General features: G+C 43.1%; 2 protein-coding genes across 2 annotated transcripts in view; one reads left to right on the top strand and one right to left on the bottom strand.

Moving 5' to 3' along the window:
* Positions 1-565: 565 nt before the first annotated feature.
* TMEM217 (transmembrane protein 217) lies at positions 566-1,332 on the bottom strand. Its single transcript, XM_040249788.1, has one exon. The coding sequence runs from the start codon at positions 1,202-1,204 to the stop codon at positions 626-628; it is 579 nt and encodes a 192-aa protein (XP_040105722.1). The 5' UTR covers positions 1,205-1,332; the 3' UTR covers positions 566-625.
* Positions 1,333-21,046: 19,714 nt separating this feature from the next.
* TBC1D22B (TBC1 domain family member 22B) overlaps positions 21,047-27,135 on the top strand; it is a 69,531-nt gene continuing 63,442 nt past the window's right edge. Inside the window, exon 1 of the mRNA XM_040249787.1 lies at positions 21,047-21,257. Within this exon, the coding sequence (XP_040105721.1) occupies positions 21,202-21,257 (56 nt within the window). The 5' untranslated portion in view covers positions 21,047-21,201. The remainder of the gene's footprint in view (positions 21,258-27,135) is intronic.

Below are 27,135 nucleotides of genomic sequence, written 5' to 3'. Positions count from 1 at the left end.
GAGATAAACAGTGTGTCCTGCCCAGTGACCGACAGAAGAGTTTAACAAATAGCTTTTGATTAATCACAAGTGCATTTGTGCTCCTTGACAGTTTTTGCTGGGGGAGAGGATGGAAGGGTAAAGACAGAAAATGAAGCATGATTTGTCTCTATTTTTATTCTTTTACTTATCTGGAATACAGTATAGATGACACGGGGAGAAAAAGCAGCAAAAAACCACCTCAAGACCCCAATGATATATTTTTTGCTACAACAATCTGAGATATAAATACAGGTTTATCTATTCTAGGGTTACATCAGAGACCTGTGAGTTGAAGGCTGATGAAGACACTAAGATGAAAGGATTGCCAGACTGCAATTCAGCTTCATTTCATCCCTGCTTCTCTTCATTTTGACCAATAAGGCGGTACTGACAAGAAAAGGAAAGAGGAAGTCAAGGAGAGCTTTTTGAATAACAACGTCCTCTAATTAAACGTCCTCTACAAGCAAGGCCTTCCAGCTGTGATGGTAATCCCTTTTCTCACCGTATCTCCCCCAAAAGGGTGGCAGTAGAGTCTCTGCTTGCTGAAAAGTGAATGAGATGGAAAATGAACTACCATGAGAACCTATTGTGGAACAGGGCCGTGTTACTCACTGTAGCGGCGGGAAAAGTTGATTATCTTGGATTTCCGCGGCAGGAAGTCTCCACTGCCGGTAGAAACACGTCTGTTGTAGGAGATGATGTTGCCCTGGCTTTTATTTTTGTAGATTGTGTAGGCGTAAGTGATGACAAAGAACATCCAGAAAGAGTGCATGCATATACGGGACACCAGACCAAACCAGCGCATAACTCTGACCTCCGCCATGGAAGAACCGTCATTGGTAAGGCATTGTACCACAATGTTTACAGTTTCGTAGAAAAGGATCCAAACAGCGTAGATTACCAGGCCCCTGTGCATGTGGGTGTACACTGAGTATAGGAGCAAGCAGCTGATGAGGATGGTGACGAAAGATAGGAAGACGACGATAGTCAGGCTCCAGCAGATGATGGACAGTTTTATCAGGACACTTGTGTTCTTGATCTGTGACATCTGCTCAGTGCAATTGTTTCTCCTTAGGTACTTCTGTTCGAAGATGAGGTACAAGTCCACGGAGATGATGGTAAAGACCCCTGACAACAGGGAGCCCATTTTGGCGGTCATGCCACACCAGTGCTGCTGTTTCATGCTGAGACTTCCTGTGAAGACAAACAATAGTGGGGCCGGGGATAATTCTCATTCCTGCCAATGTGGTTAATTACCCAGGGCTTCTGCCTCCTTCCCCCAGTTCACCTGGAGAAACAATAGAGAGAAATGTGGGCACCAGGCAGTAACAGCTTGGAGAAGACAGAAGGCTGTTTAAAATTGTTTGGGAGTTTGAGTGGGGAGGAAGGAAGAGGCAGTCCCAGGCTGGTGGCAGTGAGCAGATAAATTGGAGGAGTGGTCCTCCCCGGCTTCCCATTATAATCATTGACAGTCCCTACTCCACACCAGCTAGAACATTCTCTGGGTATGACCCAGATATCAGTATTTTTAAAAACTTCCTAGTGGGGACTTCCCTGCCGGTCCAGTGGTTAAGACCTCGCCTTCCAATGCAGGGGGTGAGGGTTCAATCCCTGGCAGGGAGTTAAGCTTCCACATGCCTCAGGGCCAATAAATAAATAAACATAAATATTTAAAAAAAATAAAAAATAAAAACTTCCTAGTGATTTTCATTGGAAAATACTGAATAAGAAAGAAAGAAAGTCAGTCATGTCCAACTCTTTCCAACCCCATGGACTGTAGCTGACCAGGCTTCTCCATCCATGGGATTTTCCAGACAAGAATACTGGAGTGGGTTGCCGTTTCCTTCTCCAGGGGATCTTCCTGATCCCGGGATCAAACCCGGGTCTCCCGCACTGCAGGCAGACTCTTTACCATCTGAGCCACCAGGGAAGCCTAAAATACTGAATAAAGCAAGTTAAATTGTGCTCTTTATCTCTTCCAGTTTTGCCCTGGATTATCACTGCTGCCCCCTGAAGGGGAAAATTGGCCGCATTATCCAGATCTTCAGTGCAGGTATCTCAGGAGAAGAGTCACAGTAGTGGCACAATAGCTTTGCTGGGTGAGTGGATGAAAACATTAAGTTGTGAGTAATCACTCCTCCACTATGCATCAAAACTTGAGGAATACAATGAAAGGTGTACTTTAAGGGAAATTTAAAACCTTAAAATAGAATAGCCTTATCATGGAAAAAGAAAAGACAATAATGAGCTAAGCATTCAACTCAGGGAGTTAGGGGGAGAAAAAAATCCAACCATTGATAAGAATAAAAAGACAGGAGGAAGAAAACAAATAAAAGAACAGAAATCAATAAAAAGAAAGAAAAGATAAAGTAGAAGGACTTCTGATTGCTAATTAGTGGAGCCAACTTGCTGACTAAAAAAAAAAACACCTAAAAATTGCTGGATAAAATAGTTTTTAAATATTCTTGAAAGTACAGAAGTACTGACAAGATAGGAAGTAGGAGACAAAAAGACTAGGACTTCAGGAGCTGGGACAGGTAAGCAAGCATGAAAGTCAGATCTGCTCTGAGGGTATTTGCCAATCTGTGTGTGCGTGCTTAGTCGCTTCAGTCCTGTCCGACTCTTTGTGATCCCAGGCTTCTCTGTCCGTGGAATTCTCCAGACAAGAACCCTGGAGTGGGTTGTCATGCCCTCCTCCAGGGATCTTTCCTACCCAGGCATCAAACCCACATCTCTTAAGTCTCATGCATTGGCAGGCAGGTTCTTTACCACCAGTGCCACTTGGGAAGCCCCTTTGCCAATCTGGGCAAACTTGAATTTCATTATGAGAACTCTGCAACGTAACGTGGGATGAAATTAAAGCTCAGGGTCCACCAAGGTGGGGAGTCTATTAGAAGGCCTTCCCTATATTAGTCATGGCCCCAAAGGGTTATGATTACAGTAAAAGGGAATTAGAAGTAAACTTGCCCCCATCCTCTCCCAGGAGACTCCAAGGAACGTTAACTTAGTACTAACTGAACATTTCAGGAGAAAATGCTCCTTGAGACACTGTCACTGTAACTAACTTTTTACAGATTTGTAGCCCAAATTACATGAAGTATTTAAAAAAACTTCTAAGTAATAAATCTAGTTTAAAGTAGTCCTAGGACGTCACTGGTGGTCCAGTGGTTAAGGATTTGCCGGCCAATGCAGGGCATACAGTTTCAATCCCTGGTCTGGTGAGATCCCACAGGCAGCAGGGCAACTAAGCCCTGCACCACAACTACTGAGCCAGGGCTCTAGGAACAAGTACTGAAGCCCGTGTGTCCCAGAGACTGTGCTGTGCGACAAGAGAAGCCACTGCAATGAGAAGGCCCCTCTAGCCACAACTAGAGAAAGCCTGTTCACAGCAATGAAGACCCAGCGTGGCCAAAAATAAGATAAAAAATAAAGCAGTCCTCAACTGGAAGTGTCTCCAAGCGCCTGGGAGAAACGAGCTCACATCCTCTCTGGAGGGAAACATCTTTGGGCTGGTCCTTAAAGAATTACCTTAGTAATTCTCCAGGGACAATGACTAGTACACAGTGAAAAATACCTGAGCATATAAGGAACGAGGCACTGGGAGACCCAGCAGGAGCAACAGAACGACAAAAATACCACATTATGGAACAAGCATGGTTATGACAGTTTCTGCAATTATTTAATTATTTAAATGTTTAAATTTTATTTTTATCTGCGGTAAAATACACGTAACATAACACTCAACACCTTAACCATTTTAAAGTATAAACTGTTGTTTAGTCGCCAAGTCCTGTCTGACTCTTTTGACTCCATGGACTGTAGCCTGCCAGGCTTCTCTGTCTATGGGATTTCCCAGGCAAGAATATTGTTATTTCTGCTTAGCTTCTCCATTTACTGTGTACTTATCCTTCCCAGGCCTTGGCTTCCACATCTTTTTTTTCTTTTGGACTTGCTGCACAATTTGTGGGATCTTAGTTCCCCAACTACAGGGATGGAACCTGTACCCCCTGCAATAGAAGCATGGAGTCCTAACCACTGGACCACCAGGGAACTCCCTCCATATTTTCTTTTTCTTCGGCTGTGGCACACAGCCTGTAGGATCCTAGTTCCCTAACCAGGGATTGAACCCATGCCCCCTGCAGTGGGAGCTCAGAGTCTCACCTACTGGATCACCAAGGGAAGTCCCCACATCTTTAAAAGTGGGTGTACTGGTTACTTTTTTCTCTTTCTGTAATTTTACTACTTATTATAATAAATTATGGGCTGCCCTGGTGGCCCAGCGGTAGAGAACCTGCCTGCCAATACAGGAGACGAGGGTTGGACCCCTAGATTGGAAAGGTCCCCTGGAGAAGGAAATGGCAACCCACTCTGGTATCATTGCCTGGGAAATACCACGGACAGGAGCCTGGTGGGCTACAGTCCATGGGGTCGTCAAAGTGTCAGACATGACTCAGCAACCAAACAACAACAACATAACAAATTATTCCAAAATTTAGTAGCATAAGACAAATAAGTCACCTATTTATTATGCAAGTGGATTCTGTGAGTGGAGGACTCTGGAGGTTAGCTGAACACTGTACATGATGAGGAATTTGGACGGGACACATCCAGGAGCTCTCGTCACCACTCATGAATTTGGGGGACCTCTCCTTGAAGACTCACGTACGTGTCTGGCGATTGCTGCCAGCTGTCTGTTGGGGGTCTCGGTCCCTCTCCATATAGGACTTTTCATGTGGTCTCTCTGTGTGGACTCATCTGGGTTTCTTCACTTCTTGCTGACTGGCTTCTCCAGAGCGCATGTCCCCAGAAGAGTGAACTAGGGGAAGCTGTATCACCTTGTTTCAACTTGGCCTTGGAAGTTGCACAGGCTTGCTTCTACTGTACTCTGTTCTTTTCTCTTTTTTTGAAGTATAGTTAATTTACAATGTTAGTTTCTGGTGTACAGCAAAGTAATTCAGTTATGTGTGTATGTGTGTGTGTGTGTGTGTATTCTCTTTCATATTCTTTTCCATTGTGGTTTATTACAGGATATTGAATAGAGATCCCTGTGCTATACAGTAGGACCTTGTTTATCCATCCTATATAGAATAGTTTATATCTGCTCATCCCAGACTCTCAATCTAACTCTCCTCCTTGGCAACCACAAATCTGTTCTCTGTGTTCGTGAGACTGTTTCTGTTTTGTAGCTAGGGTCATTTGTGTCATATTTTAGATTCCACACGTAAGTGATATCATATGGTATTGTCTTTCTCTGTCTGACTTACTTTACTTAGTATGATAATCTCTAGGTCTATTCATGTAGCTGCAAATGGCATCATTTCATTCTTTTTTATGGCTGAATACCATTCCATTATATATACATCACATTTTCCTTAGGTAGTCAACTGTTGATGGGCATTTAGGTTGTTTCCATGTCTTGGCGAATGTAAATAATGCCGCACTTTATTCTTGTGAGTCACCAAGGCTGGGCCGTTTTCAGAGGGAGGAGACATGGGTTCTACCTTTTGCATCAGGAGTTTTAGGGAATTTTCTGAGGTGCAGGGGATTCTTGTTATCTCAGTGGTCAAAATCCAAACTTCCACATTTGCCAGGCTGACCAGGGAAGGAAAAGTGATCATAACAAGGAGATATTCACCAATGAACTGATGTTCCCCATTTTCCCCTATCACCACAACATTCCTCTAGGCTGAAACTAAGGGTTCTATGTGTGCACCAAGCCCATCAAACCAAGTCTTTATTGTTCAGCCTCTCTCTGAGAGCCCAATGTAAATAACTGATGACACAAAGCAAATAATTTGCAAAGCATCATTGCGAGTCTTGCAAGACCTCATGCAGCGATTAAAAATGATGAAGAAAACTGCTCAAATTACATGAAGCCTTTAGCAATCCTGGATATGATAGAGTTAGTCCAGTGGATAACTATAAAAGGAAAAAATCACCAAGAACATAATAGGTACTTCAGTAAAGAATTGTTTGAAGATGAATAAACTGCTACATATTCACACAATGGGAGGTTAAGCAGTCATCAAAATGAATTACTGTAGCAACACAGAACAATTGGAATGAATCTTAGTAATGTAATAGCAAATGAAAAAGTACCAAAAGAAAATATACAGTTAAAAGCAACTATAGGTATGTTATACACACACATACACAATTTTTGGACTCTATATCTAGATGCGATAAAACTACAAAACTATACAAGGAAAATAAAGGAATGATGAACTTAGGATTCTAAATGACCATCACCTCGGGCCAGGGGAGGAAGGGAAATGGGTTGGGGAGATCATATAGTCAGATCTGATTTACTGACAAGGTCCTAATTTTACTTTGGGTAGAGGATTTGAGGGTAAATGTTACTTTATTAAAAATAACTAATATTTTTAAAGTAAATAAAGGAGTTATGCATGGATCAGTTAGGGCTATGTCATGCACCAAAGATTATGATAAGTCTAACCGTGAGCATAAGAAGTATGATTAAAAAACACTAAAACAAAACAAGGATAATAACCTTGTATTAACCTAGTATTTACCTCATAAGGTTGCTGTGAGGCTTAAACAAGTTAATCTATTTAAAACATTCAGAACAGTGCTTGGAACATGGTAAGCATTGTACTATATAAGAGTTTTTGCTATTGTCATTTTTGCTTTATGCCAAGGGGTAACTACTATTTATTATGTATGTAAAACTACTATTTATTAAGTTGTGTTGCAGAAGATATCATCAGCTTCCCTCCCAATACCCATTTCCTCTTCTTTGCTAACAGAAGTCTACTTTAGGTCAACTAAAGCTTGGACTCTGTCAACCTTGGCCCCAGTTCTATGCTGAATTCTCCTCTGCTCAAGCCCTCTCATAAATATGCATGTACCCCGAGCTTAAAACTTCCCCAATTCACTGTTCAGGGGGACATTGCTTTGGAAAAGATCCTCCAGTATTCTTATTTGCTGCCAGTGATAATAAATCCTTCCTTCTCCCTATCTTTGGCTTGGTTGTGTCTTTTGGCACCTACCAAGAAGCAAACTCAGTTTTTAGATAACACTATCTCTACATTTTCCTTCTTCTCAGCTTGAATGTGGTATGATGCCTAGAACCTCAGCAGCTATTTTGTTACTATGAGGCAACAGGCACAGGGACAAAAGCAAATATGCTACGGATGTCAACACTGAGAGAGCCTCTTTTGGTATTTTATTGATTACTTCTAAAGTTGAATATTTTTATAAATATCAATATGTGATTTTAAAATCTCTGTCTAGGGACTTCCCTGGTGGCTCAGCGGATAAGAATCTACCTGCCAACCCAGGGGACATGGGTTCAATCCCTGGCCCAGGAAGATTCCATATGCCACGGAGCAATTAAGGCTGTGCTCCACAATTACTGAGCCCAAATTCTAGAGCCTGAGAGCCACAGATACTGAAGCCCACGCACCTAGAGCCTGAGCTCTGCATCAAGAGAAATGTTTGCATTGAGAAGCCTGTGCATGACAGTGAAGAGTAGCCCCCACTCGCCAGAACTGGAGAAAGCAACAAAAACCCAGTGCAGCCAAAAATAAATAAATAAACAAAAAATATAAAAAATCTACATCTAAATAAGTCTAAAACTATCTTCCCTGGCAGTCCATTAGTTAAGACTCTGCGTTCCCCATATAGGGGGCATGGGTTTGATCTCTGGTCAGGGAACTAAGACCTTTCATGCAGGTTTTTGGTGCAGCCAAAATAAATAAAAGATAAATAAGTCTAGAATCATTTTGATAAGTAGAAAATAAAAAAATACAAAGTGGCAAGAAAGCATGAAGGTATAATTTAATTAATAGTATTTTTCTCTCAGTGATATCTGAAATATTAATGCATCTTGCATTTGATAATATCTTAGACTTACACAATTATGGTAAGAACTTTAGTTCTTAGTTGGGGAATCTTAGTTCTTAGTTCCCCAGTTAGGGATTGAACGTTTACCCTTAGCAGTGAAAGCACAGAGCCCTAACCACTGGGCAGCCAAGGAATGCCCTCAGTATTTTTAGTTCTTTTCACAATTCAACTTGTGATTCCAACAGAGGATGTTGCGTCCAGCTCCCTTCAGCTGGATCTCTGGCATTATTGGGTTGAGGCAGGGAAATAACTAAAAGCAATGAACACATTATAAAGTGGACTTCCCTGGCAGTCCAGTGGCTAAGACTCCGTGCTCCCAACGCAGGGGGCCCAGATTTCATCCCTGGTCAGGGAACTAGATCCCACATGCTGCAACTAAGACCCAGTGCAGCCAAATAAATAAAAAAGAAAAAGAAGAACATGAGTCTGAGTGAACTCTGGGAGATGGTGATGGACAGGGAGGCCTGGCGTGCTGCGATTCATGGGGTCGCAAAGAGTCAGACATGACTGAGCGACTGAACTGAACTGAACTGAAGTCACCTACGTCAGTTAAAAGGTTTTGTTTTTTGATGTGAACCATTAAAAATCTATTTGTTTATTTATTTAGCTGCATCAGATCTTAGCTGTGGCATCTGGCATCTTCGTTGCATCTTTCAGGGTCCTTCACTGAGACACACGGGCCCAAGAGTTGTGGTGTTTAGGCACAGCTGAGCGTGTGGGATCCTAGCTCCCTGACCAGGGACTGAACCTGAGTCCCCCGCACTGCAAGGATCACCAGGAAGTCCCTGTGGACCATTTCCATTTTTTTTTAAGTCTTTATTGAACTTGTTACAATAATGCTTCTGTTATAGGTTTTGGTTTTTTGGCATGAGTCATTGGGATCTTAGCTCTCTGATCAGGGCCCAAACCTGCACACTCTGTATAGGAAGGGAAGTCCCAGAGCCATATATATATATATATATATATATATATATAAAACTGTAAAAATACCAGATGTAAGCAAAACACCAAATGCTTGCTACAAAATTCACTCTCCCACCAAAAGTAAATGTACATCCCTGGTTTAGAACATATTTTGTCATAATTTTTTTTTTTTTTTTGGCCGTGCCACGCGGCTTGTGGGATCTTAGTTCCCCAGTCAGGGATTGGGGAACCTTTACCCTTAGCAGTGAAAGCGCAGAGTCCTAACCACTGAGCAGCCAAGGCATTCCCTTAAGAATTTTTTTTTTTAACACCTCAGTAAAAATGCCCACACCTTATGTGGGGTTTAAAACAGGGGCTGGTGGGCTTCAACTCTCTATTCTGTGGGTTGCACAAGGCAGCTGCCCATAGCCCCATGATGGCCGAGGGTAAGAGCTTGGCCCCTGTTTCTGGCACCAGGTTCTACCTCTGGATTCTGAGGCATCCCTGAGGGCCAGAGGAGCTCTGGTCATAATGGAGGTTGGATTTCCTCCTAGCCTGGCAGTATCAGGCCAATTTAATTGGATTTTTAAAAATGAAAATGGATAATTCGCATATATAGGAGCTCAAATTCTTTGAGATACATCTTCTACACTCTCTTTAAAATAAATCTATCAACTTAAAAAAAAAAAAACTGCTGAGATAATTTATGAACCCTTCTCCTCCCTCTCCTTTGGCTTTGTATATATACCACAGAAGGAATTTGTACCATAATCGGACACTCTAGTGCAAGAAAGCAGTTTTACTATTATTATTTTTAAATTATTTACTTGTTTACTTTTGGCTATGCTGCATCTTCATTGCTGTGTGGGTTTTTCTCTAGTTGCACCAAGCAGGGGCTACTCTCTAGCTGCAGAGCACAGGCTTCTCATCGTGGTGGCTTCTTTTGTTGTGGACGGGCTCTAGGGCTCACAGGTTCAGCAGCTGTGGTTCCCAGGCCCTAGAGCACAAGCTCAATATTTGTGGCACACAGGCTTAGCTGCTCTGCAGCATGTGGGATCCTCCTGGACCAGGGATTGAACTCATGTCTCTTGCATTGGCAGGCAGATTCTTTACCACTGAACCACCAGGGAAGCCCCCTCTTCTATCTTTTATTTTTAAAAAAGTAATATAAAATCGAACTCAATCATCTTCCTCAAGGAGTTAGGGGAAAATTCTATCTTAAGGTATTTTTCTCTCTCCCCTTGATGGAGTCACATTGAATTCCCAGGTTCACCCAATTCTAGAATCTCATGGAAGGGCTCTGGACTTCAGGCTGTGTGGTCAGTCATGTGAGAGTGTGAGAGGCTTGATGTCCTAGCCTCAGTGGTCCCACTGCTCATAGCCCCAAAGGCTGTGGCTCACAGCTCAGTCCCCAGCTTGGGGTCCACGCAGCCAACCCACCAATCATCCTGTCGCTCTGGGGTCAAACACGGTTCCCAAGGTGGGCAGAACTAGGCACTTCTCCATTCCCCGAGGGTAGGGAAACCCCATTCACTGTAGGAGTCAGAAGTGATTCCCTGCTCGCTCATCTTTTCAGATCTATACCCCGACCCATCCACATAATCAAGATCTCTGCCTTTGAGAGCCTAGATTTTCCAAAACAAAAGTATTTTAACTCTCTAATAGGGGAAGAGATAAGCAGTCCTCTTAAACCTACAAAAGGAAGATGCCCGTCATGCTTTGCAGTAAATCAGTCAACAAACAGGAAACCAGTCCCAGCTATGACTGAGGCAATTTGGACCATAAATCACACTGCTGCTTACAAAGTCCTCACCATCTGACTCCGATCCAACTTTCCAGGAACATCTCTGTGCATTCCTTCTTGTGTATATAATACTCCCATTTCCTCCAATGTCTTTCCTCCCCTTCTCCACCTGGCTCACTCATACTCATCCCTCAAGGTCATGTGAATCCTCAAGAAGGTGCCAGGGCTCTAGTCTGGCATTTGTGATTTTCTTGACCTTTCTTTTGTGGTCAGCAGTCTCACATCAGTGCCACAAGCAGGAGAGCGCCAAACTCTCCTCTGCATTTGTCTCTTTCATCGGAAGGAAACCACTTCCCAGAACCCCCAGCAGCCTTCTTTTCCTGGCTCACTGGCCAGAGCTGGGTCACATGGTCACCCAACACTGCAGGGGAGGCTGTGGAAGTCAGTTTCTGACAAGCTCAGTAGGATTGCCGTAACTGGTTAAGACATGTCGTGATTCATGCCAACTGGGAACACAGTTGTCCCACCTCTCCAAAAACAATGAATCCCCTTCCCAAGGAAGGGGGAAGGAAATGGCTAATAAAGTCAATCACAGAGATCCTGTTCCATTAATTATCCCCTTTTCCTCATTGATACAGGAAGAACTATTATTATTTGTTTTCGCCTTCTTCCACAGAAGCAGGAATATACACACGGTTGGCCAGAATAAGGTTTGCCTTTCCTGGCCTCCCTGCCAGCTGAGTGTGGCCATATGACCAGTTCCTGAGAATAGGTTGAAAGGGTGAGAAATGAATGGGACCAGCTTCCCTGATGGCTCAGGGGTGAAGAATCTGCCTGCAATGCAGAAGACACGGGTTTGATCCCTGGGTCGGCAAGATCCCCTGGAGGAGGGCATGGCAACCCAGTATTCTTGCCTGGAGAATCCCACAGACAGAGGAGCCTGGAGGGCTATGGTCCATCGAGTGGCAAAGAGTCAAACATAACTAAGCATGCACACACCATGTATTAAGGAGAAAGTCATCTTTCCTTTCCCTCTTCCCAACAGCTGACATGTGGATGGAGTAGGGGAAGTAGAGGGTGACCTCGGGCCAACTGGACAAGGGCATGATAAACACAGAGAATCTAGGGCTCTGAAGATTCACAGAGCAGGGCTGCCACTCCTACCCAGGCTCTTAGGTGACCGAGGGAAGCTATAAACTTCTATCACGGTGAGGTGTGCGTGTGCGCGCGTGCACGCTCAGTTGTGTCCAACTCTTTGCAACCCCATGGACTGTAGCCTGTCAGGCTCCTCTGTCCATGGAATTCTGCAGGCAAGAACATTGGAGTGGGTAACCATGCCCTCCTCTAGGGCATCTTCCCAATCCAGGGGACGAACCCTTGTCTCTTGCATCTCCTTCATTGGCAGGTGGGTTCTTTACCAGCTGAGCCACCAGGGAAGCCCTCTGTCATGGTTAAAGCACTGTTATTTTGCACCCAAACTCATGTCCTAACAAACACAACTGCCTCCAATCCTTTGCCTGTAAGCATGCCAAAGTCTCTTCCAGCTCAAACAATCTCTCCTTTGACCCCGTGTTTCTCTCTTATTTACATTCAGTCTTGGTGTCAGGGCAAGCAACAAATACTGGCTCTTGGCTGATTCAAGCAGAAAAGTCATAGCTCATAGATGTGTGCAAACGGTCAGTTATTTATTGCCACAACAATGCTACATAAATAACCATAAAACCACAGCAGCGTGTAACAATGAACAGTACTTAGTTCACCAGTCTGTGGGGTTCAGCTTCTCTGGGGCTGGGCTGAGCTGGGCTGATTTCAGCTGGACTTACTTGATGTCTGGGGTCAACTGTTGGTTGACTAAACAGTTTTGTTGATTTTGGCTGAGCTCATTCATATGCCTGAGGGTCAACTGGCTGTTGGCTGACTTAGGATGGCTTCAGCTGGGATAACTCAGAGAGACTTGGCCTAGGTCCACGTGATTCTCATCATCCAACAGGCTAGCCTAGACATGTTGCAATGGCAGAGGCCTGCAGTGAGGGTGCTACAGACTGAATGCTTTTGTCCTCCCCAAATTCATATGTTGAAAACCTAATGCCCAATGAGATGGTATTAGACGGTAGGGCCTTTGGGAATTGATTAGGTCAGGAGGGTGGAGCCTTCCTGAATGAACAAGTACCAGAGAGATCCCTTGCTCCTTCCTCTGTGTGAGGACATGGCAAGAAGTTGGCAGTTTGCAACCCAGAAGACAGCCTTTGCCAAAACCAGGCCATGGTGGCACTCTGATCTTAGACTTCCAGCCTCCAGAAATGTAAGAAATAAATATCTCTTGTTTACAAGCCACTCAGTCTGGAGGATTTTGTTATATAATCACACACAAACTAAGCCAGAGAGCAAGTGCAGCCACGTGAATGGTTTCCAAGCTTCTGCTTGTATGCCTGCATGCATGCTAAGTCACTTCAGTCGAGTTCGACTCTTTGCAACGCTATGGACTGTAGCCCGCCAGGGACTGTAGCCCGCCAGGCTCCACTGTCCATGGGAATCTCTAAGCAACAATACTGGAGTGGATTGCCATTTCCTCCTGCAGGGGATCTTACCGATCCTGGAGCTGAACCCAAGTCTCTTATGTCTCCTGCACTGGCCTGCAGGTTCTTTACCACTAGTGCCACATGGGAAGCCCTCTGCTTATATAATGCTTGCTAAAATCCCTTGATCACAGCAAGTCACAAGACAGAGTCAAGAGTTAGAATGAGAAGGTCCCACAAGATAACACAGATGCAGGGAAAGGTGAAGAATTGGGGCATTGATACCATCATCTATCACACCACATTCGGAGGTTTTGCTTACAGGATGGCAGCCAATATCATGCCACAGAGCTGGGCCACTGAAGACTCTGCTGCTGCCAGTGATGAGCATCTAATGCCAAAGTTATGCTGAGAAGCCTTCTGGCAAAAGACTCTAGGTATTGCTGCTGCCAGAGCTTTTCCCTTAAGTTGGGTGTTGCTGTCACAACTGGTACTGCTCACCAGGAATGAGTTCTCTTGTTCTCTTTTTTCTTTGCATCATAAGCTCCTCCTGATTCAAAGTATACTTTGGGAAAGTTTCATCAGCACAGCCTATGACATGTGCACTTGACTTAGTTCACAAGAAAGGATGGGAGAGTAAGTAGCTGCCATTTTTAGCTGCAATACTGGTAGGTGGGCTCTGCTTCCCACAAAGTTTCATAGAGTGAAAAATTCTCCATACATGGGAAAGGTGTTTATATTATAGGCATCTAAAGAACTACAACAGAACAGCAATGATGGCAGGGAGGAAGAGGAGGAAACTAGCTTCTCAGTCTCCTCACAGCTAAGCTGTTTTTCATTTGTTTGTTTGTTTTTGCCATACTGCATTGCTTATGGGGATCTTAGTTTCTCAACTAGGGACTGAACAAAGTCCCTAGCACTGAGAGTGCTGAGCACTAACCATGGGACTGCCAGGGAATTCCCCACAGCTAAGCTTCTTGAAAGGGTACTCCTAGCTCTCTTTCCCCTCCTACTTTTTTTCTACTTCACTCTGTACTAATCAGTTATGGCCACCTTAACGATGCAAAATCCAGTGGTTTACAACCACAAGCATCTATTTTTCTCACTATGCTTCAGGCTGCAGGTCGACCTGGAACAGTTAAATACTCATTGGTAGTAACATAGGTAAGTGGTGCTATTTATAAAATGGAATATTATACAGCAGTGAAAATGAGTGAATTACAGCTATAATCTATCAACATGGATAAATCTCAAAACCATCCTGTTGCCTAAAAGCAGCAAGCAACAGGAGAATGAATACCATACACTATCATTAAATCATTAATATAAACAATACATTATTTAAGGTGACAAAACCAGGTCAAAAATATACATACACAGAGGATGTTTAATACAAAATTCTGCACAGTGGTTACACTTGAAGGCAGGGGAATGCCCAGAGGAAGCGACTCCCAGGAGGCATCTAAGGTACTGGTGATGTCCTGTTGCATAGTGTGGGGAGTGGGGGACGTTCAGGGAAATGTTACTATTATTCATCAAACTATACATATTAGTGTTATACAATCTTTTGTGTATGTGGTGTATTTAATATCCCGTGAGAAAAACCTACTATTGGTGAGGATGTAAAGCAATGGTAACTCTTACCCATTGCTATGAGGACCAGTGTAAATTGGAAAAACCATTTTGGAGAGCGTTTTTCAGTATCCAGTTAAGTAGAAATTGTGCACATTCTATGATCCAGCATGTTTTTCCTGGGTATCCCTCAGCACCTTAAAGCAGTGGTTTTTCAAACTTTGTGACAACAATCTCTTACTGAGATATATGTTCTACATTACAACCAGGTACACACATACACACATATGTATAAGTGTGTAAAAAGTGGAAATAAAATTTTTGCACAATAATGCCTTTTCCTATTACATGCAACACCCTTATCTTTTCTAATCCTGTCTATTCTTTTTCTTTTTCATTGAGATATAATTGACACAACATTGTCAATTTTGTGTATCAGGTATAAATATCCCCATTTATTCTATTTCATGAAAAGTTCCAACTTTTAAATATATTTCAACTCACTATAACAGCTGACAAACTGTCCTTTGAAAAACACCACACGAGAGAAAATTGTGCGCATGGTAATGTGTAGAAGAATGTTAATTGAGCACAGCTCAAAATAGAAATAACTGGTGATGGCAATTGAGGAATATTTACATTATGGAACACAATAGGGCAGTTAAGATGAGCAAACTAGAGCTCCTTGTATCAACAGAATGCAGAGTGAAAAAAGCCAGTTGCTGAAGCATATGTATAGTTGCTATTTATAAAGTTTCAAAACATGAAAAGCACGTTGTTTATAGAGAGGAGCATATATAGTAAGGAGAAGGCGATGGCACCCCACTCCAGTACTCTTGCCTGGAAAATCCCATGGGTGGAGGAGCCTGGTAGGCTGCAGTCCATGGGGTCGCAAAGAGTCGGACACGACTGAGCATATATAGTAAAAGTGTATAACATGGAAGAGAGCGGACTGTGGTTTCCACTGGAGAGAGGGAGGGGAGTGGGATCAAGGAGGGGCAAAATGGGGACTTAGAAGGTTTTTTTGTTTCTTAATCTTATTTTCAAATGCTATTTATTCTTTATTCTTTACTGCAGGGCTGGCAAACTGCATCCACAGCCAAATCTGGTACAGTATTTTTGCATGGTCTGTGAACTAAGAATGGTTTTTACATATTTTAATATTTGGAAAAAATTGAAAGAAGAATATTTTTTAACTTGGGAAAATCACATAGAATTCCAATTTTTGTAGTTACAAATGAAGTTTTATTGGAACACAGCCTTGATAATTTTGCAAAGCTGAAAACTGTTTACAGCCTGGCCCTTTATAGAAAAAGTCTGCCACCCTCTAACTTATTTATTTACTTACTTATATTTTTTGGCCCACTATGGGGGATGTGGGATCTTAGTTCCTTGACCAGGGATCAAACCTGCACCCACTGCAGTGGAAGCACAGAGCCTTAACCACTGGACTTAACCACTGCCAAGGAAGTCTCAACACCCCCTAATTTATTATATGACATATATTTCATAAGGATAAAAATATGGTAGCATTAGAGAAGAATTCTAGAAAGAAAAAGATGTATAATTCTATAAACAAAAGTTGCTAAAATTTTCCATGTTTTCTTCTACTCTTTGATAAGAGTCAAATGTATTTTTATTGAAATCAGGCAAAGATTTTTTGCATTCTGCCTTTTCCCTGCTGGACATCTCTTCATAAACCTTTTTGACGTGCTATGTAGCATGCAAATTTGCACAATTTAATGATATAGCCTGGTTCAAGTTTACAAACCACATGCCATAATTTGTATAACCATCTTCTCATGTTTAAACCTTTGTAATCTTTTGATTTACCCTGTTTGTTATTGGTTACAAGGCAAATAACACCTTTGTATACAGAGCTTTTCCCCTCCCTCTTTTTAACTGACTTTCTTAGAATAAATTCCTAGGAAAGAAATGCTTTATCTTCCTTCCACCCCTTCAGACTCTACTCTCTCTTTCTTTATTCCTATAACCTCTTGCTTCTTCAGTCTTTTTGCTTAGCCTTTTGCCTTCCCTGACATAACTGATCTCTCTCAGTTGACTCTCTCAGTGGTTGTTTAGGTGCTGAAAAAGCCCTTTTGCTGTTGGATCCCAGGTTGACCTCGCCATTCCTTCGGTGGTCGAACTTTCTGCGGTGCCTTGTGAAGTGTGCTTCTTGCTCTCATTTCTTAATTCTTCTCTCAGCACAGGGCCCACTCCACCCCTACGCTGAGATTAAAGTCTGCTAGTGATCTCTGGGATTCCCTGGTGGCTCAGATGGTAAAGAGTCTGCCTGCAGTGTGTGAGACCTGAGTTCGATCCCTGGGTTGGGAAGATCCCCTGGAAAAGGAAATGGCAACCCACTCCAGCATTCTTGCCTGGAAAATCCCATGGACGGAGGAGCCTGGCGGGCTGTTTCATGGGGGTCACAAGAGTCAGACCCTTCACTTTCACTTTTAGTGATCTCTTTGGAACTTAATCCAAAGGCTTTTTTCTTCTTGATTTTTATCTCCCCCTGTAGCTGTTACTCTGAAAGGTCCTTCAGGTTTTTTTCTTTCCCTGTATGTCTCCATTCTCGGTTTAAGTCTTCCATGGAACTTTCTCTAAGGATTGAGATAGAATCACCTCTTTTGAGTCCACACGCAACCCAGACATAGCTCATTCCCTTTGCTCCAAACTCTTCTTTGCTCCAATCTAAGTTTTTTTACTCTCTTCTGAATGAAGATGAAGTTAAAGAGGGAACAGTTAAAAACTTGCAGCCAAACAACACTGAAATTTTCTACTTACAGTTTCAAAATAATAAATAAATTTTGAAATAAATTTAAGGATCATAGGTCACTCTGTTCCACGAGAAAAAGGTCTCCAAAGTGCGGTCTACAAGCATCAGGGTCACCTGGGAGGCAGCTGTTGCTGTTCAGCCGCTCAGTCATATTCGATTCTTTGCAACCCCATGCACTGCAGCACACCAGCCTTCCCTGTCTGTCACCATTTCCCAGAGTTTGCTCAAACTCATGTCCATTGAGTCAATGATGCCATTCGACCATCTCATCCTCTATCACGTAAGTTCCACCCCAGACCTACTAAATCAGAATCTAGACTTATAACATGATCTCCAGGTGACTCACATGTACATTAAAGTATGAGAGGGACTTCCCTGGTGGCCAAGTGGTTAAGAACCCACCTGTTAATGCAGGGGACACAGGTCTTGGAGGATCTTACATGCCATGGGACAGCTAAGCCCTTGGGCCACATCTACTGAGCCCGGGGACTCCAGAGCCTGTGCTCCTTAGCAAGAGAAACTCTACTGCAATGAGAAAAATGCACACCGCAACAAAGAGTAGCCCCCGCTGGGCAGTAACGAAGACTCAGCACAACCAAAAATAAATAAATTTTAAAAAAGTATAAGAAGCACCAATATAATGGACTAGTCAGTGCCTATCACTAAGGGTCTCTACCAAAAGTGTTCCATGCACCCCTTAGAACCTCAAACCAATGATTTTCACCTTAAGTTTGGTGTGAGGGTGGTCTTGCTGCCACAGCTATCACCTTTTGATGGACAGGTGGCTAGGCGGATGACCTCTGTCCCTCATCATTTTAGGTACAAGTTAGTCCCTCTGAAGCTGCAAAAGGGTTTGAAGAGGACATTCTTTCCCAGGAAAGGAAGGCTGTTTTTCAACAAAGAGCATAAATAAGCTTATAGGCTCTTTGGTAAGGTGGACACACCTGCCAGGGATTGGAAAAATGGTTTCTATCATCTTTTCCAACAAAAAACACACGTGAACAACATAGAAACAAAAGACAAGAATAGTTTATACTCTTCATCTCTCATTCAGCAAATATTAAGCACCTACTGTGTGCCAAGCACTATTCTAGGTGGGAAGAGCAGAGACAGAACTGACAAAAGCCTTGCCTTACATTTACATTCTGGAAATGTGGAATTTACATTCTAGGGGATTGAGATGGACAAGAAACAGGTATAAAATATGGCAGGTAGGGGTAGCACCTTAAAGAAAAATAGATACTTGAGGGGAAAGACTCCCAAGCAGAGGCAGTGGTTAATGCAAAAGCCTTGAGGTAGGAACATGTGTGGAGTGTTCAAGGAACAGCAAAAAGCCAGTAAGTGCGGTTGGAGCAGATTAAGCAAGGAAGAGAGTGGAACCAAACCACAGAGAGTCGTCAAGGAGCTGGAATGTTATGCCAAGTGAGACAGGGCCATTGCAGGGTACTGAGCAGAGGAGTGACATAACCTGACTGACCTTCTAACAGGCTCTCTCTCTCCCCCTCTGCTGTGTGGGGAATAGATTCTAAGGGCACAAGAGTGGAAGAGGCCTACTAGCAGGCTGCTGTAAGGATGTGGTTGGTTTAGATTTGGTTGGTCACAGTGGTGGTGGTGGTGAAAAAAGGCTCAAGGATTTCAACTTCTCTAACAAAGACAATTTTAAAAGTTATCACTAGACAACTTTTTTTTTTTTTTTAAATTGTGGATGGGAAACTGACTTAGAAGTAGAAAACAAAAAAGTAGGAATATTAATGGCTTCTCAGGGTTGAACAATGTTAGTAGCATCCTCTGGGAATCAGTGTTATTTAACATTTCATAAATGATTAAGAAAAAGGAATACTTTGAGACTTTTCTAGGTACACAAATTATACTCTGCTTTCCACATAGTGAAATGTCAAGTCAATTGGGAGTGCCTCTTGGAACATTTCTAAAGCTATATGAGTAGGCTGGGAAGTGGTAGATGACTTGCCATGTGGACAAGACTAAGGCAGTTCACACAGGAGGAGACAATTCAGGTGACATCTTTAACACAGTGAACTCTGAACTGCCAGCTGCCCCCAAGGAAAGGGATCAGAAGCTGCTGTAGGTTATTCCTCCAAGACATCAGTTCTTGTAAAATCCAAAATGCCAGTAAAATTTCTGGTGGTTTCAGAATAATGACAAAAACATCAGCTTCAACAAAGACCTCAGGAACTCCCTTATGGATCTCAGTATGCAGTGCTAGTCACTGCATCCTGTGACAAATAATAGCCAAGGAAAAGCCACTAAAATGATTAAAAGGGTAGAGGGATTTTTGTTTGATGGAGGATACATCTATAAACATGACTATCTGAGACAAAATAAGACGAACGTCTACAAAAACATGAGACATTCAGAGAAAATTAAAATAGTCCTTTTCATGCAATCTCATGATTGTGAAATTAGGGGACAAAAACAACTTAAAAATGGGGGTAATGTCTATGTAGGAAGAGGCCATTAGCGGGCCTATTTAAAAAGGTCCTTTAGAGGGAGGTGGGAGAGGGGTTCAGGATGGGGAACACATGTACAACCATTGCAGATCCATGTCAATGTATGGCAAAACCACTACAATATTGTAATTAGCCTCCAATTAAAATACATAAATTTATATTAAAAAAAGATTCTTTAGACCTTCCAATATGTGGAAGGACTGTGATAGCAATAACCAGGAGGGACGGGTGAGGAACAATCAGCCCACTTCAAGAGTCCTTTGATGGGATAGAAATTATGTGGACTAGGGTGTGCTTCCTGCCCTCTCCCGGCCCCATCACTGTGGTACACAAGCACAGAAACTCAAAAAGGGCAAAAAACACTGACAAGACTTTCAAAGGATTCAAAATGCTAATATTAAATCTCATTCTGAGTCAAAACTAGATCGAAAATAAAGTCAAGGGTGAAGATTTATAGTAGATTAATAAGGGATTAAAGATGTCCATTGGCGGTCTGAATTGGACAGATAAAAGAAGATTATTTCCTGAACAGTTTGTCCGCATCTAGGTTCTCTTGGTCAGACAGTGACGGTTATTGGTTGAAACAGAGATTTGATCATCTGAATTTCAAGCATGGCACAAGTCCTTTCACAGGGATCAATTATCTGAGGAGAGAGAGGCTCTTACGAACCAACCGTTAGTCACGTGTTGTGTTGAACAGTTAGCAACTCTGGACCGTCGGGTCAGTTATTGATTTTCCTCCACCGATTGAAAAAATCAGATTCCGAACGGGACGAGGGGAGTAGGAAGGATAATAACCAGAGTGTCATTGAATTGGGAGATGTTAAAAATGAGCAGCAACCAATACATGGGCCCTTATATTTAGGTCAAAGATTTATATACATAAATATATATGCTCTTTTCAAAAAATATTTGACTCAAGAACCTCATTAGCCCCAAAGAAAACAGCACCTTCTTCTTCCCATAGGTCCCTTTCTTTACCTGCTTCTTCCCCGGCCCAGGAGAAGGAACTTTCAGCCCCGCCTCCCACCTCGTCCAAGCTCCGCCTTCTCGGTTCACCTGTGTGCCCAGCCCCTGACGTCACTGTTCGGCTTCAGCGGCCTGCAGGATTCTGGCTCCCGATTGGTCCGTCTCCCACAGCCTGCGCAGCCCACCAATGGCAGCGGCGCTGGGTTGTGGGGTGCCCACATCCAAGATGGCGCCCCCGGGAGCTGGGAGCGGGTGACCGGCAGCGGGGAAGCGGCCTGAGCTGGCCCTGCGATTGCGGGGTCCTGGGGGCATTTCGCTGGGTAGCCCCTGGCCCGCCTACAAAGCCTTCCCCGGGCTGGAGCAATGGCCGCCGAGAATAGCAAGCAGTTTTGGAAGAGGAGCGCCAAGCTGCCGGGGAGGTGAGCCCAGGACGCTGAGAGGAAGAAGAGATTGGATCAAACCCTTCTAAATCCTAAGCCCTAATTCCCGCGGGCCTGGGGCGCCAGCGATCCAAGAATGCTGGTTTGGAGAACCTGGGCGTGGGGCGGGGGAGGGGTGGGGAGCTGGGACTGCCTGGTGGCGGCAGGACGGCTGTCAGGCAAAGGAGTGGGCGGCGAGCTTTGGAGATGGTTGGGTGTGGGACCAGACCCGGGTCCGGGGGCGTCGGGCTCTTGAGGGGCTTCCTTCAGCCGGGAGGTGGCCGGAGTCCGCGCATAGGGGACAGTGGAGTTGAGTGAGTAATGAGTGTCGGTTCTGGGTTTGGAAGGCTATCCTCAGAGCTGCTTCTCACTTTAAGAACTCCTTCTTGAGGGGGCAGGGGTCTTCACCACGCACAGGTGGTTGTTTGCACGAGGATGGCCCCTTCACTTGCCCCCCGCCCCTGCACGTACGAATATTTCTCCTGGACTCCTAGAGAGGTTCTGGTGGGAGCTTGAGACCGTCTGCTGGGGGGCGGGGGGACAAGAAAAGTGAGGAAAATTCTTCAACTCGACCTCACTTTAAGATATCTTGAGTTGGCCCTTTCCTATTAGGAACTATTACAGGATAACTTAGAATCGAGATGATTTCTTTAGCATTTTCTAAGGATTTGTCATACCCCAGTGGCCTCTTCTCCTCTGCCTGGTAATGCTTCTTGTGCAAATGCATTAAATTCTTTCATTCTAGAGTTGTTTAGGTGGAGAACAGATTATTTCTAAGATAATCTGCACTCCCGTCCCACCCCTTTTTGGTATAGTTGAGACTCTTTAACAATTGTCCATTCATCAGTCTACTATTGGTTTATAGTTTCAATTTGTTTGGGGGTAGTGCTGAGAAGTAAAAGGAGGAGTGTATGTTTCAATCTTAAATTTAAGATTTCAGCCAGCCACAGTCTGACGATGAAATTCATGATTGATTGTACCCCATGTGCTACCCTTCCTAGCTGACTGATAAAGGGATAACCCTTTAAACCTGTAGCTTTTTTGGTTTGTTTTATCAATAGCAAGAAAGAAATCAGGGTCAGTGGTGGCTATATGGTGGACTTATTTATTGATAGGATCCTGTTAGACAGTCAGGGATCAGTTTTTCTTAATATAGTAAAAAAAAATAGGGTAAGGGAATTCAGAAATAACTTCAGATTGAAATGTTGTGGAATAACAGTGTTAATGCTAAAGACTTCTATGTTTTTAGATAGGCACTACTTCCTGCCTACTGATTCCTTTTCCTTCCTGGTCTAGGGAGCTCTCCAGTCTCGCTAACTGCTGTTCTCCGGGGTTTTCCATGGTGAGATCATTAAATTTTGACATCAAAAGTTAGAATCTATAGGAAAACTGTTAAATCAGGAAGCAGTATTTGATATGTGGGATATGGCATAATCTTTTTTGTGCCTACCAACTGCTGATTGTTACTAACAGTTTTTATTTTCTATATTTCCTCTTTTGGATTGTAGAAGCAGTCATCTTTTTTGCAGAGCACTATTTTTTGTGAGATAGGAAGAGGAATCTTTTCAGTTTCTTTAAGTTTGTGGCTTCCTTTTTCATTTTGAAGAGGAATATGAAAGGATAGAGGAGAGAACATTTGAGTTCTGAAAGCTTTGGATTACTATTGGAGTGTTATCTGTGTGATCAAGGAGAATTAATCTTTAAGCCTCAGTTTCCTTATCTGTGAAAAGAGGATAAAAATACTTTCTTCAAGATTCCAGTGTGGATTGAATTAAACATCCTATTTGTAAAGCACCTAAAACAATGTTTATTTATAGTTGCTCAATAAATACTAAGTATTTCTGTTATTATTAGAGAAAGTATACATTTAAGAGAATACTTCTCTGATCCTTATTCCAATAAGAGGTATTTATGTTCATTATTTATCTTAAGACATTAAAGTGTTGCCATGATTTATAATGGTGTTTAGTACCTTGCTTGTTGAAGAGAAATATTGTTCAACTATGCGCTTTTAGCAAGGAAGCCCTAGGAGCCCTTGGCTATGGGAGAAAATCAAAATTCTTTTAGAGAGAAAGTGCTTTGATGTAAGGAGAATATTAGTACATTTTCTCAAGAATAGAACTTTTGCATTTGTACCCTTTCGGTTATAGTGAAGAAAAACTTTGGTGGAGAAATGACACAGATAACTGTCTAGGTCCATGGCAACTTAGAAGTGAGACTAGCTTCCTCTTTGCAATTTGAGAGGTAAAAATTCAAAACGATAGCAGATGACTTTCAGTTTCTTTGATCATGATCCAGCAACCTTAATTACAGCAAATAGGAATTTTATGTAGTAAAATAGCCTCAAGTTCAAAACGAATTAAACATCCTTTTGTAAAGTAACAGCTTTATTGCGATAATTCATGTATCATAAAAATTCACCCTTTTGAAGTGTATAATTTGGTGGTATTTAGTACATTCATCTAGAGTATAAATGGTTTTGTGCAACCATCAACACTAATTTCAGAGTATTTTCATCACCCCGAAAAGAAACCTCATATCCATTAGTAGTCACTCCCCCTCCCCACCTCCCTCTGGCCCTTGGCAACCACTGATCTTTTTGTTTATGTGGATTTACCTATTCTGAACATTTTGTATAAATGGAATAATATAGTAAGAGGCCTTTTGTGACTGGTTTCTTTTTAGGTGTAGTGTTTTCAAGGCTTATTCTTGTTACAGCATGTATCAGTATTTCATTCCTTTTACGGCTGAATAATATTCCTTGTATGTATGTACCTCACTTTGTTTATCCATTCATTAGGTGATGGACGTTAGAGTGGTTTCCACTTTGGGGCTCTTATGAATAAAACTGTGAAATCCGTGTGCAGGTTTTTTTGTGTGAAAGTATGTTTTCCATTCCTTTGATCATATGTAGAAGTAGAATTGCTTCATATAGTAATTTGATGGAATTAAACGTCTTTATAAGTGCTCTCTGTTATTCATAAGAGCTCCATGTGCTTAATATATCAAATGGTCCTTGTGTGGATGCCTAGGAAGACAGGAGGCAGTATGTACCATGTGGTTAAAAATACAGGCTCTGGAAACTTGAAACTAGTAGGTAAATAAGTTCTGGAGAGATAATGGACAGCATAGTGATTATAGTCAACAACACTGTATTATAATCTTCAAAGTTGCTAGGAGACTAGAACTTAATTGTTCTTACCACAAAGAAGAAATGTTAATTATGTGACATGATAGAAGTGTTGGCCAATGCCACAGTAGTAATCATACTGCAGTAGAGCTGTACCTCAGTGTCTGGGGAGAATTGGTTCCAGGACCCCCTTGGGTACCAAGATCTGCAGATGTTCAAGTCCTTTATATGAGGTGGTGGTACAGTTGGCCCTCCATATCTATGGAGTTTGTATCCATCCACAAATTCAGCCAACTGTGGACCAAACTTCAGAGAGAGACTGTGAGTGTACTGAACCAACAGAATGAACATCTTAAATTTACACAAGATTATGTCAATGGTATCTCCAAAAAGGGAGAAAAAAAATGGAAAAGAATGCAAGCTCTGGAACCTGGTTTCAAATCTCCGCTCTGCCACTTTCTGTGTGACCTTGGGCAAGTTACTTAACCTCTTGGTGCCTTAGTTTCCTCCTGTAAAATGAGGACAGAGTGTCTACCTTATAAGGCTGTTAATGAGAATTAAATGAGGTAATTCATGGAAAGTACATAGAAGGTACTCAATAACATTAGCCATTATGAAAATGCTAGTTGTGATTACAGTAGCTTCTATTTTTATTTGTTTCTCCTCCTTGCTCTAGTTTCAGAAACTCGAATTGAAGAACTTTGATTAGTGGTGTGTCTAGAGGCCCGCAGTGAGTCCTGGGTGGAAAAAATACTGCCTGTTGTTGATCAGGTGGAGGGTTTATGGGAGCACGTAAGAGCCTAATGCAGAGTCACTGCGACTGTCAGGGGTTCATTAGCAGTGAGGAGTATGGTTTTGAGCAGTGCTTCTCAAACTTTAACGAATCACCTGGAGGGGCTTGTTAAAACATAGATTGCCAAGCCCCACTTCCGAGTTTCTAATTCCGTCCATCTGAGGTGGAGCACCAGACGTGGAATTTCTGAGAAGTTCCTAAAGGGTACCACTCCTGCTAATCTGGGAGCTGCACTTTGAGAACCACTGAGTAGAGAGCCTTGAATTAGATTGAAAGAAACCCGATTTCTGATGCTGGATGCTTTTCCCCAGTGGATACTGAACAATTTTTTTTGGCCATATCATGTGGCCTGTAGGATCTTAGTTCCTGGATCAGGGATCAAACTTGAGCATGGAATCTTAACCACTGGACTGCCAGGGAAGTCCCTGGATACTGAACAATTAATGCATCTCTGTTTTGCTGTCTAATAATGGCACCCCACTCCAGTACTCTTGCCTGGAAAATCCCATGGACGGAGGAACCTGGTAGGCTGCGGTCCATGGGGTCACGAAGAGTTGGACACGACTGAGCGACTTCCCTTTCCCTTTTCACTTTCATGCATTGGAGAAGGAAATGGCAACCCACTCCAGTGTTCGTGCCTGGAGAGTCCCAGGGATGGGGGAGCCTGGTGGGCTGCCGTCTCTGGGGTCGCACAGAGTCGGACACGACTGAAGTGACTTAGCTGCAGTAGCAGCAGCAGCGTCTCTTACGTAACACATCCACGCAGAACTCTTGATGTCCACATTTGCCCATTCCTGCAAATCTACTCTGTCTAGTCTCACGTAAATAGTCCAGCCATTCACCAAGTCCCTCAGACCAAAAATCCTAATGTCTTTCATTCTCTTTCTCTTCCTGCTACATCCGGTTCATTGGCAGGTTCTGTGTTGGCTTGTCAGAATAGATCCTGAATATGAGCAGTTCTCATCACTTCTACTCCCTACTTTCAGAATCAAACTGAGTCCTCTCTTGCCTGGACCACTGCTGTACCTCCTTCTTCATTGGTCTCCCTGCTGTGAGTGGGGGCTTCCCTTGTGGCTCAGCTGGTAAAGAATCCACCTGCAATGCCGGAGACCTGAGTTCGATCCCTGGGTTGGGCTGTGAGTGGAGTCAGTGCCCCTTACCCCCATTGTTCAAATCAGCTGTAGTTAAGAGTCTGCTGCAGTTAGTACAGGGACAGGCCATGAGGTCTTTGACTAGGGTAATGACAATAAAGGACAAGTTTGGGACTGTCTAGAGGACTTGGTAAATCACTGGACTTGGGGAGTAAGGGAGAAATGGGGGCTAAAGGGATATCACCCTCAGGTTTCTGGCTTAGGTGGTCAGGTAAGATTGTGGTGTCCCATTCCCAGAAAGAGCCACAGTTTAGGACAACATGCTAACTACTCCATGCTCAATTTCCTTACCAATGAAATGAAATCTAGATTAAGTGAGCTCTGAGGTTCTTACTGGTTCTGAAGTTGAGTGTTAAACTTGGCAACTCCAACTCATGTCACTGGATGTTTCTTTTCTGCTCTGTCAGTCACAGAGGTATGATTGATAGGTAAGAATAGCTTGGGGGTGGGTGGGGAGCTCTGAAGGTAAGTTTTTCTATCTTGTGCTTTGGAAAGTGGTGAATTTCTGGCCCCACCACACGTCTGAGTGTCACGAAATTATAGAATGTTCTAATTCGACCCTGAGAGCGCTGCTGATTGAGGAAACTGAGGCCAGAGAGGGAAAGTAGCCCCAAATCACACTGCAAATTTCTTGACTCCTGGTCCACACTCTGCTGCTGCCTCCCCCTTCCCTCAGCCTCTGCTAAGATTAAAATAACCCTCTCCAAGCACCTCATCTGGTTCAAGGATGTAGATGCTTCCAGTGAAAGTATGGATGAGACTTGGGATAGGAGAGACAAACGTGAGCCAGAGCTGGGCTAATTC

Source organism: Oryx dammah, unplaced genomic scaffold (assembly GCF_014754425.2).
Source record: "Oryx dammah isolate SB20612 unplaced genomic scaffold, SCBI_Odam_1.1 HiC_scaffold_11, whole genome shotgun sequence".
Taxonomy (NCBI): domain Eukaryota; kingdom Metazoa; phylum Chordata; class Mammalia; order Artiodactyla; family Bovidae; genus Oryx; species Oryx dammah.
This window is presented reverse-complemented; position numbering and strand designations above follow the sequence as displayed.

What these genes read in the sequence shown, in the direction of transcription:
- TMEM217 (XM_040249788.1), bottom strand. Translation starts at nt 1,204, where the DNA reads ATGAAACAGCAGCACTGGTGTGGCATGACCGCCAAAATGGGCTCCCTG.